Below are 14,603 nucleotides of genomic sequence, written 5' to 3' on the forward strand. Positions count from 1 at the left end.
CCGATATCGGGCATTACAGCTGAGAATTGCCTTGTGTAATAAGGAGACAATGATCAGCTGACATTTGATTGTTGTCTTTCAACATGTTGCAAAATAAACTAGATAGCAGCCATCTGCCGCCATTGCTCCATGTAATAGGAGCAGTGGTAGCAGACCGCCGCTATCTTCTATGGACTTCTTGCCCATTCAGCTCCCCACCCCCACCCCCCGGCTCTTACCCGCTTGCTGGCGAAGCATGTAATAGCGCCGCCAGCAAGCGTGAAATAAGGGGTAAGCGAGCGCTGACCTCACAGGTCGGCACTCACTTGCTACCTCTCTTCGCCCCGTGTAATAGGGGATTTACAGGTGTACTTGTCATTCTAGTGGATGACAATGGAGATGTACGCATAGGGGCTTAGGGAGCCTTGCATCCTGCCGAAGAGGAAGACGTTTAGTGTGTGGGATTGCATACCCCAATTTACATATGTTTCAACCAAATATCTGAAAGTATGTCTCAGAAAAGTTGGAGGTTAGTCATAAACGTGTGCATGTAGTTATCTGCATTTGGAGGGCATAGGTGGAGAATTGTTTTATCACTGTATTACAAATGAGGAACCATAAATGGTGGAATGAGCAAGATGCATCCTTACCACTCAGAATCCTGTCCCACTCTATAATGACATAATCGTCCCTGTCACTACGTGATTGCTCATGCCAGAATCCCAGGGAATGGAGGAACTCATGCTGAATTGTAGCTAGTCTGTCACAGTTTGCTCCAAGAGAAAGTTGCTGCTTTCCTCTTCGTAAGTTTCCGATATATGACCAACATCTACACGGTGAGAAAACAATGTCTTTCAATGTCTGAGATGTTCAATTCGGCCAATACTGCAGTATTAGCTAGGTGAAAATCACTTCAGCTTAATTGGAATCCGGGCACATAAAGCAGCCAATGTTGAGACATAAAATTAAGAGTATAATAAAATTGCTTATCATTTTTATACTGACCACTGGAAGACAGTTTAGTTTTATTTAAATGTTTTGTTGTCGTCCTAATAGGACAGATGTTACAGGGGGGATTATTACTATATGGGGGCAGCACAGGGGAGATTATTTATATGGGGATAGAGCACAGGGGGGATTATTAATATGGGGTCATCATAGGGGGATTATTGATATGGGGTCAGCATAGGGGGGATTATTGCTATGGGGACAGCATAGGGGGATTATTGATATGGGGACAGCATGGGGGGATTTTTAATATGGGGCAGAGCACAGAGGGGATCATTACAATGTGGGTAGCACAGTGGTACAGCTGGAGGCATTATAACTATATGGGGGCACAGCAGTGCCCCCATATAGTAATAGGGGCAACCCACATAGCTACTGACTTTAATGCACATGACACAAAAAAAGTGGAAGTTGTAAAAGTACGGAGCCTAAGATGTTTGTCTGGCAGGTTCAGAAGAGATGAATTGTAGCTGCAAGAAATCATCATGGTGGTCTTGGCGAGATGGAGAGAGAAAGGAAAGTGACGCCTCAGAAGACAACGTCACCTGTGAGTCACTGAATGACTTTTTTTTACCCCAGCTGAAAAGGGTTGAATAACACTTCTACATGCCATAATACCCACACTGCTTCTCCCTAGTAACCCCCCCCCCCAACATCACTTGATGGGGGGGGCGCTTTTAGCAAGGTTCACCCTGTAGTTCAAATTAGCTAGAAACGGCCCTGATCCTGGCTGTGGTGTTACAGTATGTATACACTAAGGCCGTGGTACCATAAAGGTTAATGCGATCTGCCACTGTGATTAAAGAATGGCCGTTGTTGGAAACCTGCAACAATGGCCGTTATGTTTAATAAGAAAAATACATTGTGTGAACCTGGCCTAACTGTGTTTAGAATCATTGAATTAATGACTAGATTTTCTTTAAAGAAGCTTATGATTACAATTCCATCAATACAATAGTTTTTTTTTAAAACTTCAATCTTTATTTATAATTTTTTAAATAGAAAGGAAGATTCATGTTTAAAATCATATAGGATCGAGAACAGTACTTTTGAGTTATTTCAAACAGAGGGGTGTATCCAGGAAGACTACATCTATACCAAACTTCAAGAGGGGGTATCCCCGAGAATGCTTCTAGGTCATCTAATACTTCTTACACTGAGCCCGCTAAAATTTAGCCCCTTGCAAAAGATACTGCTTCTCTCTTGTCCATGATTATTTTTTGCGTCTTATGCATCCAAAACCTACCACTACAAAACGAATTTGTTCTCAACAATCTTTGATATTACCTACTAACACTCCTCAAGAGGAATGATTCAGGCCATTTATCTATTGTACTAGCTGGAGCAGTGCACCCAGCGGCCCCCAACACCTTACAATCCCTAACCACATTCATCCAACAAATTAAGCGGTCATGGTCTTATTTTTGTGGGTGCCCCTTTCACCCATCCACTGAAGTCCGACTTGGTACAGCGAATGTCCCTATATTAGGGACCTTATCCACTCCACCTGCCGAGTCTTCAAACTACCGGGGATTCCAACTTCCATACCCTCATGTGCCACCAGGGCTGAGAGTCAGATGCCCCGATTCTTGCACCCTTCTGCGGCAGCTGAGGACCCCTGCCAAGAGTCCCCACCACCAACCAGATTATACCACTCATTCTGTGGGGCGCCCACCTCTATTTTCATTTTATTTCAATTGACCTGCTTAGCCACAATTACTTTTACCCATTCACCCTAAGAGGCCACTGACCAACCAGCACCCTGCTGTCCATTATCTATTACTATATCTCCACCTAACTTTTACTACTTAATCTTCATTTCGCCATAAAATTCTCTTTACCGTAGTTAATATTCATTACTTCAATGAATGGACAGGGATTGGCAGTCTCTCAGCCCCAATTTTACAATCTTGGGCACCCTCAAGCAATCCCGGAGTATACCCCCCCCCCCATACACATCTCAATTTATGTACAATTTTACCACTCTTCATCCCCCATATCCTCCTTTTCTACCATCCCTGATCCTATCCTAATAACCAATCCTAACCTTATTACCCACCCATCCCCCCCCCCAGTTGCCCCTGGCGAGAAGAGAGAACTGACACACACAAAAAAAAAAAAAAAAAAAAGGCGCACTTACACAAGCAAAAATACACCTAGGTGCCTATGTTGCTCCAATATTGTACCCACCTATGATTATACTCCTTCAGGCTAGGTTCACACTACGTATATGTCCGGCCGCATATTTTTTGCGGCCGGACATATACGTATGAAACTCCGGCCGGGACTTTACGCAAGTTGCGGCCGGATACGTACGGACCGCGAACTTACGCCCGTAGCGTACTTACACTTCCCGAACGCTCTTCGTAGCGATCTAACAGCGGTCTTTTACTTGGAAATCTTCGCCTAGCCCCGGACACCCCACAGAACCTTTTGGATTGGAACAAAAAGCTGGCAAAATGAAGAAATCACCACTACGTACGGGACTGCATGCTACGCTATGGGCGTAAGTTACGGCATTTCCGTCCGGAAATAATGGTTTGGTTCATTTTTTACGGCGCCACATACGATCCGGGCGTAAGTTCGTACGTAGTGTGAACTGTGCGCCCGTAGATCGTATACTTTCCATTGTACGCAAACTACGTAAGTTTCCGGCCGCTTATTCACGGAACGCGCTACGGCCGGAAACTTACGTAGTGTGAACGTACCCACCATCTGGCGTAGTCTTTTTTATTCTTGTTTTTCCTGTCCTCACATCTCATTATATTTCTGACCACTTCTTTCCACTCTGCTATAGACGGAGCTTTTGGGGATATCCAATTCCTAATAACCACCAATCGTGCAGCAAAAAATATTTTATATATCACCCCCCTTTGCAATCTTGTTAACTGCAACCCTTCTATTTCCCCTAATAGTGCACACGTGTACTTATTTACTACTATTACTCCATATATTATATCCATGATGGCAAAAACCCTAATCCAAAACTCCTGAAGTACCTTACAGTCCCACCAATAATGCTCCAAATCTGCTCCTTGTGCTAAACACCTACCACATTTCCCTTTCTCTTTATTGCCCCATTTCAAAAAGTCTTTTGGACAATAATATACCTGTGAAAAATAAAAAAACTGTACCATTTTATGCTTTTTATCTGTGAGACACTCATTACTAAATTTGCATAACTCCTCCCAATATATGTGGTCCTTTGCTCCTATCACCTGTCCCCACTTAACTTGTGACCTAATTACTAGATTTTCCTGTTTCATCTGTCCTAAAATTCTATAAAGTTTCCCTATTTTACCTTTTGTGTGTCCTTTAATCTCCAAAAACTGCGTGATCCAACAAGAATTTTCAACCACTTTTATCCTACCTTCCCTACAAAACTGGGACACTTTCACCAACCGCCTTGAAGTCCAGTACCCCAAATCCTGAACTTTTCCTACTTCTCGGAAATCACTATTCCGCAGCAGTGGAGTGTGTTCCAGTGCCCCTGTAATCTTTGCTAAGTTTCTCACCTCCTTCCACACTCTCACTACTAACCCTCTCAAGCTGTTTTTTGAGTATACAGTCTTTAATTCCCCCTCTAATACCTCAAAAATATCCTCTGTCACTCCCCTCTTTTCTGTGACCCAGTTTTGCAGGGAATCCACCATCTTCCACTTTTTTAACCACGCCAAGTATGAAGCTAAGTAGTACCAAAACAAATAAGGTACATCCAGCCCACCACCCTTCTCAGGAAGGGTCAGTATATCCAACTTTAACCTTACTCTTTTCCGATTCCAGATAAGCTCATTTAATACTTGTTCCACTTTTTTAAATATGTTTTTGTTAATCCAAACATAAAGAAGCCAATGTTGAGACATAAAATTAAGAGTATAATAAAATTGCTTATCATTTTTATACTGACCACTGGAAGACAGTTTAGTTTTATTTAAATGTTTTGTTGTCATCCTAATAGGACAGATGTTACTTGTTGTATTTACCATACTATATATCCACCATCTTATGTAATGTTGATTCGTTCCTCACTATTGAATCCATAGTTGGATGCTTTTTGTATCATCCTTACGATGTTCACAACAAAAGAATTTTTTGTTATGTTTTGAAAAATATAAAAAAGTTTCAATAAAAACTTATTGAACAAGGAATCCGGGCACATTCTGGTGTGCCCACACTCCAATTAGCCATAGCACACAATGTAAAGTACAGCTGGGAGCCATACTTTAAATTGCGCGCATAGTCTATTTCGTGTGGCCGCTGTTCACTGAATAGCGTCAGCACAAAATAGACATGGCAATTTTCTGTGCAGCCGCATGGAATCCTGGCTGTGGTGTTACAGTATGTATACACTAAGGCCGTGGTACCATAGAAGTTAATGCGATCTGCCACTGTGATTAAAGAATGGCCGTTGTTGGAAACCTGCAACAATGGCCGTTATGTTTAATAAGAAAAATACATTGTGTGAACCTGGCCTAACTGTGTTTAGAATCATTGAATTAATGACTAGATTTTCCTTAAAGAAGCTTATGATTACAATTCCACCAATACAATTGTACATTATAATACGGTTCTCAGCTCTGTACAGGGATCACATAGAATTCTGACGCAAGAACCTATGACTAGAGGGGACACTCGGAAAATGGACAAACAGCCCAATGGACCATTATATTACCATATATTGTCTCAATGTCTAAATGTGATAATTCATATATTATAAAATAATCAAATATTTCCATACCCGCTTTCCTTGAACACAGAGATATAATTTGGTTCTCCCTCCCAAGGTTTGAAGTCAATACATGATTTTAATCGGTAACGCTCAAAGGCTTCCAGGACAAGTGCTTTAGCGTTTATTTCTGAAAAATAATTTTTAGATGTTTAAATGTGCTTTGTAATGACGGCAAATCAATGGTGCCCAGCAATCAGCTAATCCATGGGTTTCTGGTTGCAAGAATTCCTAAGGGTGAGCTGATATCTTTGTGTAAATCCTTGGGCAGCAACAAATAAGAGAAACCACAACCATTCACCCTTCACTATCCTGAACCATTTAATATTAACCTACTTCTGAAGGCTGAAAACATATGTCAATCCAGAACACCCAGTCCATTGAGTTCAGCATATTATCTTAAAGTGATGATACAGAGAAGGCAGAAACCCCCATGTGGTGGTGGTCAGCTCCAACCAGCGTCCTGCTACGCACCACTGCAGGCTCAAAGTCAATGTTTGGCTTAAAGAGGTTATCCACAGTTACTTTCTTGCAAAAACAGCACCACCACTGTCTCAACTCTATTCACTTCAATAGAACTGAGCTGCAGAGACCACACTAAAACTGGAGACAAGAAAGTCTATTTCTGGTTGAAAGTGGCCATGTTTTTGTAAGCCTTCATAACCTGTTTAATCCCTCCAGCTAGCACCAAGCTGCTTCCTTTCCTGTAGTTTTTGGTCTGATGCATAGGGTGTAGACAAACTCCCTTGCATTTTAAATTGTCAGCACACACTCCTAATCTGTCCTCCACCTATCCCTGTCTGGCACTACCTCTTTAAATATGCTCTACCTCTTTACCTATTCCTGAGCAATATGCTAGTTTAGGCCCTAGGAAAAGCGTTCTGTGACTTTTGATCTGAAATCCTGTTTTTTGACCTTTGACTGACCTCTTGACTCCTTCTCTGCCCCATTATCTTGTCCCTTTTTTACTCTCCTGTGCGTGATCCAAACTCTTCACTATTAAACCCATGCCTCCTGACGCAACCTTTTTGCCTGTTCCAGACTACATTATATTTCCTCATGTACATGACCTAGGCTTGGAGCCTGACCTACCCTTGCCCGACTCCTTGGTTTCTCACACCAGTGTCTTGCAGTGCCTGCCACCACTCACACCAGGACCACTCTTTGGAAGCAACCTAATACCTTCTAGCAGCTAAATTAAGCTTTCACATCCAGGAGTGGGATAAAAGGTTTTTAGCTTTATTTAAATTGTTTAAATTGTCAAAAATGATATTAGAGATGAGCAAACCGGGTTCGGATTCGAGTCGATCCAAACCCGAACATTCGGTATTTGATTAGCGGTGGCTGCTGAAGTTGGATAAAGCTCTAAGGTTGTCTGGAAAACATGGATACAGCCAATGACTATATCCATGTTTTCCACATAGCCTTAGGGCTTTATCCAACTTCAGCAGCCCCTGCTAATCAAATGCCGAACGTTCTGGTTCGGATCGACTCGAGCATGCTCCAGGTTCGCTCATCTCTAAATATTATTAATAGTTTATTATACTGTAAATATAAGTAGCTATCAGACAAAGCCAAGGTGTAAACCTACCTAAACTGTCCTCTAAGTAGTATGGAACTGGTATTGGCCAGCGGTACTGGTCCCCGATAATGGAGTTCCTTTCATTTGGCTGTACGAAAAAATTAAGGCAAATACACATTGTTTTAACAAAGCTGATTTAAATAAAGTTCTATGAATAGAGTACTATGTTATATAAGACCACTCTTTGCACCAAAACAGTGATTGGAATTTGTTTGGTTTATTTTGTTCACTGCATTCCATGCAGCTGCACTCAAAACTGCCATGTCCATTTATTCAATGACAAGCAGCCGCACAAAGTTGACAGTGCAGACAATATAAAGTACAGCTCTGGCCGCACTTTACATTGTCTTCAATGGTTAATTGGAATGCAGGCACACCCTAAGTTGCGGCTGTACCAGCTGGGGCAAACTTCACTGACAGCGGCAGTTCTATGACAGGGCCGTGTCACAGAACAGTCGCTGTCTTACAGCGTATAAACCCGGCCTAAGGGTGAATTAAAAAAAAAAAAAAACAATTTGGCTTTCCATGAGGTTAATGTTTTATTCCATGTACTACAGTTTGTTAGAGTTATTTGTATACTGTGTTTTAGTTTCTCAAGAAGGATATTGCAGTAAAACCTTCTTTTATTTAAAAATTAATGTTGAATTGCACAAATGGGTTACATTTTAGTTGACAATGAATTCTTGAAGTTATGGAGTCATGTTTCAATGTTTGTAGTATGTTATCAGATATAGAATATAACATTGCTGTAAAATAATTATGGGTCAGCTATAAACATAATTATTGGAGAATTAACCATAGTAAATGGTTTTAGGAATACTATGTGAGATCAAGGTATGTATTACTAAGGGGTTAGATGCTATATGTGCTAGATTCATTACATATAAAAATCCTTAAAGGAGACCTTCACACATAAAAGAACAAATGCTGATTGATTACAGTATTTTACCTTTTAAGGCTCAGGGTCTACAGCAGCTTCACTTACTGTATATTTTATATACCATTCTTCTGCTCTTTAGCTTCTTGTTAATGACCTGGCTATTTTGCCAGTTCTCTGTTGTGCTGGTTTGACTGTATAGTTTCTTATTCTATGCTAGCAATGTACATATTGTTTTGCTTTATTAAATATGTGCTTAACTAACAGGGAAACCACTTTGTACCACTTTTGATTATTTGAGTTTTTCCAAACACATAAAATATCTTTTAGTTACATATGTGGGCAGCCAAACTGCCTAAACTTTTTGAACAGAAATTAGAGATATGCTTTACAGCAATCCCTATAGACACTGGAAACAGTAGTTTGGAGAGTACCCTATTAACTTCTATTAAAGCATGCTGAGGTCATTGTATAGAGAGGGGGAGATGCTGAGCTTTGACCATACCATATTGTAAATGGCCTGATCCCATCTTATCTGTAAATTGATGTCACCTTTCAACGCAGTCTTTACTGTGATGTCAGAGAAGAGAGAGCTGAAAATTTTTTTGTACATAACAGAAAATGTCAGCTTATTATTAGGCTTAGTGGCCGGAATCAAAACTGCAAGATTTCATAATTATTTTAAAATATAAACAATTAAATCTTTTTATTTAACACATTCCCTTTAAATGCAACAACACTATTTTTACTACAGTGTTTTTTATGGAAGTTGCCATGTATTGCATAAGCCAGTAATCAGCTGGGTTCACCTGGGGGGGAGGGGAGCTGCACTCAGCCATTTATTTCCCCAGCATGGAAGGCAGTATATCATGTCAGGACTCACCTGAAGCTTAATGTCTCCCTCAAAAAGATCCAGATTTAATTCTTAAAGAACAAAAAAAAAGGCATAACTTAATTACTAAAGAAATTAATTAATGTATTTTACAGTGGAAAATAATGATAAAATGTTAAACCTTGGTTGATGTTAAATAAGTCGTTGTCTTTTCCACCATCCACATCGACTTCTGAAAGCAGAGGAATGCAGATTGCCAGATGTAAATTTTATTGCCGTTATTAACTATCTGTGTTACCTAACAGACATTCCTAGCTCATATACATGGAGAGGGGGCACATGGCACTTACCTATGGCTTCTTGAAGAAGCTGAAAAATAAGACACATTGAATCAGAAGTGCAACTCAAGAAAATCATATATTGAGTATAAACATAAGTTTAATTTATTACTAAGTCTTCAGTGTAACAATGTATGGAGATGCCTTACATGGGTAAGTTACTATACCAACATCTGGGATCACCCTCTCCCTGTTGTAGTTTCTTAAGATTCTGTGCTGGGACCCCAACTCTTCTCTCTAAATACTTATGACCTGGGACAGCTCATAGATTTCCATGGCTGCCAGTACCACTTTTACACTGATGACACTGGAATTCTGCATCACAGACAGGTAACATCTAGACCAGCACTGTAAAGCAACTATATTCTTCTTCTTCTCTCCCCACTTTCTAAAAGTCAATATAGGAAAAACTACTGATTTCATCATCATTCTCCCATCTGACTCAACTAAGTAACCAACTATACCTATCCATTACCTTTAATGGTTCCATATGTTCCCTAAGTCCATTGCTTTGGGCAGAGCTGTATTCATACCTCGTGCTGTTCTAGGTTCTCGGAGTTAATAAAACCTTTTAAAGTGATTTCACAAGCATCAGATCTGTCACAATAACCTCAATTTCCCAAATCCACATGGCCTCATGAAAGGTCTAGGACCACAGCCACCTTGTGAACCCACAACGGGGTGAGTAAGAAATAGAATCCACAAAGAGCAATGACAGGTTTTTTGGGCACTGATTGTCCTAAAAATGCAAGGACCAATGACTATATAAACATATATAAACTAGACTATCGCACAACATGTTTCAAGTCCAGACTGACCCCTTCCTCAGGTGCCTCTGCCATCTCATATAAGGTAGTGCAAATAGCACAAGGTTTTGCAGAAAGTGGACATGTTTAGTTGTGGCAGAATCACTGACAATCACAGAGTAGTTGTAGGAAGTGTACAGGTTTAGAGATGAGCTAACCTGCCGGATTTCTGGTTTGTACGAACCAGAAATCTCGGCATCTGACTCCCGCTGTCTGTCGGCTCCGTGCAGCGGGTGGATACAGCCTGAGGAACGCCTGGAAAACTGGGTCACAAGTGTGTTTAATGACCTCTGTAGTAAAGCGCATCACCAGTCATTACAGGGTTAATGCGGACAAAAATAGAAAGGAGCTACTGCACATGACCCCTATGGCTGACACTAATGCCTCTCGGCTGCATTTAAAAACCAACGCCAGGATGTTGGTATATAATTTGATCAAACCATATTGCCTCATGTACCACGTGCAGGTCTCCTGGTCCCCTTGTGGGGTTTGCGGTCGCTGACCGACACAGTGTTGAGTTAGTGAAGGGACTCGGCATGTGGTACATGGGGCAATATGGTTTGATCAAATTATATACCAACATCCTGGCGTTGGTTTTTAAATGTAGCCGAGAGGCATAAGTGTCAGCCATAGGTGTAAGGTGCAGCAGCTCCTTTCTCTTTTTGTCCGCATTAAAGGGTTAATGCTTCAGATCACTGTGGGCACCTGTAGTAACCATAGCAACTATTAACTATGAGGACAATCGCTTATATCATAAAAAGGTTCCATAAAATAAAGGCTCACTGCCTGGATCAGTGCCATACTGGATGCACCAGAGGACATTGAGCCTTACTACTTTACTCCCCCTGTCCTTGATGTAATTTGGAGGTTCTAGCAGAGGAAAAAGGATTTTTTTGCTTTAGACAACCCTTTTAACCGAGCCTCCATCTTCCTGAAAGGTGGACCTGGATCTGTAAGGGAGAAAAGATATTTCCACCCAGCCATTAATAAGGTGATAGATATGGCAGCCAGATCTCTCTCACATCCAGTGTATTTGTATTCTGTTTTTGTTATTGTCTGTAAATCAGATAAAATATACAAATCCTTAAATCGTGCTATATTGGTATTACCCTCTAAGCCCAAGGGAAGGGTAACTCTTGGTCATGGTTTCCTTGGAAGTTTCCTCCACAGGGGTTTTTTCCTTGCTGGATGGTGACTCTTTGTGGGTCTGAGGTCTACCCTTTTTCAGTGTCATGTGATTTTAAATAAAATTGTGATAATTTGACTCCTGATTACAATGTGTTGTGTCTTTACTTTGTGTTATTTGGTTTGGTTTGTGTATGTATGTGGGCATACATACACAAGCAGATACCATATTATTGCAACTGTTAATTTACACTTACACATTGTGGCATCCAGTGCAGGCCTATAAAAAGTGGAACCCTGCTTTTCCAGGTGCCTGAATGTAAATATTGTGTATTTAAGAAGGGGGATTTCGCTGATGGTCTAGGCAAAAGGGGCATACATGATGGATTCAAAGTCTTGTGGAGCTATACATATGCTCTCTATATATGTAGTGTTAGCCAGTGTGTGATTTACCTAGCTTTCCTTGGTTTCTGAAAGGTTAATCTGCTTGGAGAAAGGGGGATTATCTAGGTAGATTTAATGCTCAGCCTTCTTTATTACACCTCAATGTGGTTGTTACCCAGCTTTCTAGAGTCCCTGAAAGATAAATCTGCCTAACTAGGTAGATTTACAACTAGGTAGATGTGTTATTTACGGCTTTCCAGGGATTATTAACCAGCTTTTACTGGATCCGGGATTACGAATCTGGCTAGTTAGTCTATATTTTGTAATTAAAGCCCTAGGCAGATATGATGGACTGGGAAAGCTGGGTTACAACCTATGTGGGGCTGTGATAAAGTATAAATTATCATTTAAAACAGCTAAGATGGATCATAGCTACTGTATATTGTGTGTATCTATAATGCAATATCAGGTGTGTGGTCACCATTGTGGCTCCACAGTGTCGCCACCCAGCTTTCCCAGCATCCTGGACAACAAGTGTTGTTGTATATGGCAAACTTGGAATTCAGCAGTATGGTAATGGAGGGGGGGGGGTCTGGGGTGTGGCAGATTTGTTGCAGAAATTTCTGGGACTCAGGCACTTGCCTTAATCAGAAACAGACCAATTCAGATGCATGGAATAGATTGTCAGTTTCAGACATATTAGCAACAGATCTGTCATGTATGAACATTCCGTCATTACACTAATCAATAAAATATGCTCTGAACCTGTGTCGGACTGGGGTATCTGGGGCCCACCAGAGGAAATGATCCTGGGGCCCACCAATGAAGAACCAGTGAGAAACATGTCAGTCAGTGTTTTTGCAGGTTCTAAAGCTGGGGGCCCACTGGAGGATCCTCCTGTCCTCTGGTGGGCCAGTCCGACATTGCTCTGAACCAATACAAAATTAGAAAAACAATTGGGTAGTGATTTGACAGCAGTCTCTGAGATAACCACCCACATTTGCAGTAAAAAAAACATAATGGAAGGTTGGTCTGCAAAAAAGTGGGAATATTCACTGGATGGAAAGGAATTTTGTCTGATCTAAATGATTAAGTGTAGATTGGGGCAGTCTTTACAAATAGATGGTCTTTTGGAGAATATACAGGCCCCAAATCCTGGTATCAGATAGCTTCCTGTTTATTACTGCACTGGGAAATTGATTGTTGACAACTTTCTAATTTCCTTATAATTATCATGATTACTAGAATGCTTTAATAGTTATGTTATACCAACAAATTCACTCATAGGTTAATTGGACTCAATTCGTCAAATTGTCAGTAGCACTGTATATGTATGAGAGACTACAATTAGAAAAGATAGGAGATAATAATATTGTTAAAATAATAATAATAATAATGATAATAATAATAATAATAAGAAGAAGAACTGTGCAAAAAAGAATGAGCCCTGTTTCAGATATATAAATCCTTCTATTCGACTATAGAAACAAAGCTGAAGTGAAACTTTTGTTTGTAGTCACACTATACCGAGACTTAAAATAAGTTGCTTTCTTCCTCAATCAGTGCCACACCTGTCCTCAGGTTGTCTGTAATATTACACATCCTCTCCATTAACTTCAATGGAGCTATGCCACAAGACCACACTCGTTTGTGCTGTTTGTGAATAAAAGTGGCTACAATTATGAGAAAAGTACACCCTCTTTTAACTTCTAAGGTACTAAACACGTAAAAAAAAAGAATCCTGAAGATGAGCGTAACTCACCCCATCCGACAGAAGATGGGCTGCACTATAAAGCTATGTTCAAACACCATGAAATTAAAGAAAAGTATAGCTGTAACTTTAAAGTCAAAATATAAGGTTGTATTTTCAGTATAATAATGTGCTCCATTTAAGTCAATAGGAAATTGGATGAGAGTGTGCACAGCATATAGAATAACGGCCGTAACTGATTAATGGACAATTGGACAATCGCCAGTAACTGATTAATGGACAATTGACTGTCAGTGCACACACCATAATTGATTAAGACCATCCAAATAATGAACTGCTTGTTATTTACACTGCTTTTGGGAAAAATTTCATTTTTTCACCTGTTTACTCTTTGTTTTATTTTCACTTAAAATTACAGCTGTATTTTGCTTTTATAAATCTATTACACTGAATGCCTGAATAAGCTATATCATTGAACAGACTAGTGAAGAATTTATAAAACAATACTTTCCTATGTTTTTTCATTTCCAACCCTACACAAGGAGTAATACCTAATGAACTCACCTGTCCAAAGACTGTCGGGAATAGAAGGAAAACGAGAGAGAAAGCAGCTAGGTCCATTGTGGAGCTCTTATCACCTTACAAGAACTACAGTAGTGGTCAGGCTTTTCCTTTTTATTAACCATTTTTTTTACATTTTTGTACTTTGTCCTGGTATGTGACTTATCAGTTACAGTTTATCAAATGTGGAGGACCCTTGGACCTCAGCGTGCAATATACTTGTAGTACCTGTAATCTGTTTTGACCAGTGTTATCAAACCTCATTTTAAGGTATGATAAGTGAAAAGACTTGTTTTGCGGCAAGGACAGGTTGCACAGCAGTGGCGGTTATTCTGACATTTACTCAAGAATCTGTAATGCCCTTGCACTTATTACATCACAGCAAAGGTAATGAACACTAGAATAGCACCAATGCCCATGAGTATGGGCTTCTACTTTCGCTGTCAATGTAATAATATTAATAATTGAGGACAGTTGCGAAGGAGGAGACCCCCAACACGATATCTGGCTCCCATCGCGAAGAGTGATCAATGACCCTTCCCTACCCCCGACGCATATAGGAATGCTTCAGGTGTGGAAGAGCTTGGCGGACAAGCTCATCCTACTCCCCTCTAGAGTGATGCCTGTTCCCTGACTCCCTAGGGTGGTTCATGACCCTGTATTTGCCTACTTGG

General features: G+C 40.4%; 1 protein-coding gene across 1 annotated transcript in view; it reads right to left on the bottom strand.

Annotated features, from left to right (window-relative positions):
- LOC138783217 (meprin A subunit beta-like) overlaps positions 1-14,022 on the bottom strand; it is a 32,771-nt gene extending 18,749 nt beyond the window's left edge. The window contains exons 1-7 of the mRNA XM_069957658.1: positions 13,933-14,022; positions 9,355-9,373; positions 9,186-9,236; positions 9,056-9,096; positions 7,305-7,383; positions 5,726-5,843; positions 630-808 (exon numbers count right to left, since the gene is read on the bottom strand). Coding sequence (XP_069813759.1) covers positions 630-808; positions 5,726-5,843; positions 7,305-7,383; positions 9,056-9,096; positions 9,186-9,236; positions 9,355-9,373; positions 13,933-13,989 — 544 coding nt within the window. The 5' untranslated portion in view covers positions 13,990-14,022. The remainder of the gene's footprint in view (positions 1-629; positions 809-5,725; positions 5,844-7,304; positions 7,384-9,055; positions 9,097-9,185; positions 9,237-9,354; positions 9,374-13,932) is intronic.
- Positions 14,023-14,603: the final 581 nt, after the last annotated feature.

The sequence above is a fragment of the Dendropsophus ebraccatus genome, chromosome 2, assembly GCF_027789765.1.
Source record: "Dendropsophus ebraccatus isolate aDenEbr1 chromosome 2, aDenEbr1.pat, whole genome shotgun sequence".
Taxonomy (NCBI): Eukaryota; Metazoa; Chordata; class Amphibia; order Anura; family Hylidae; genus Dendropsophus; species Dendropsophus ebraccatus.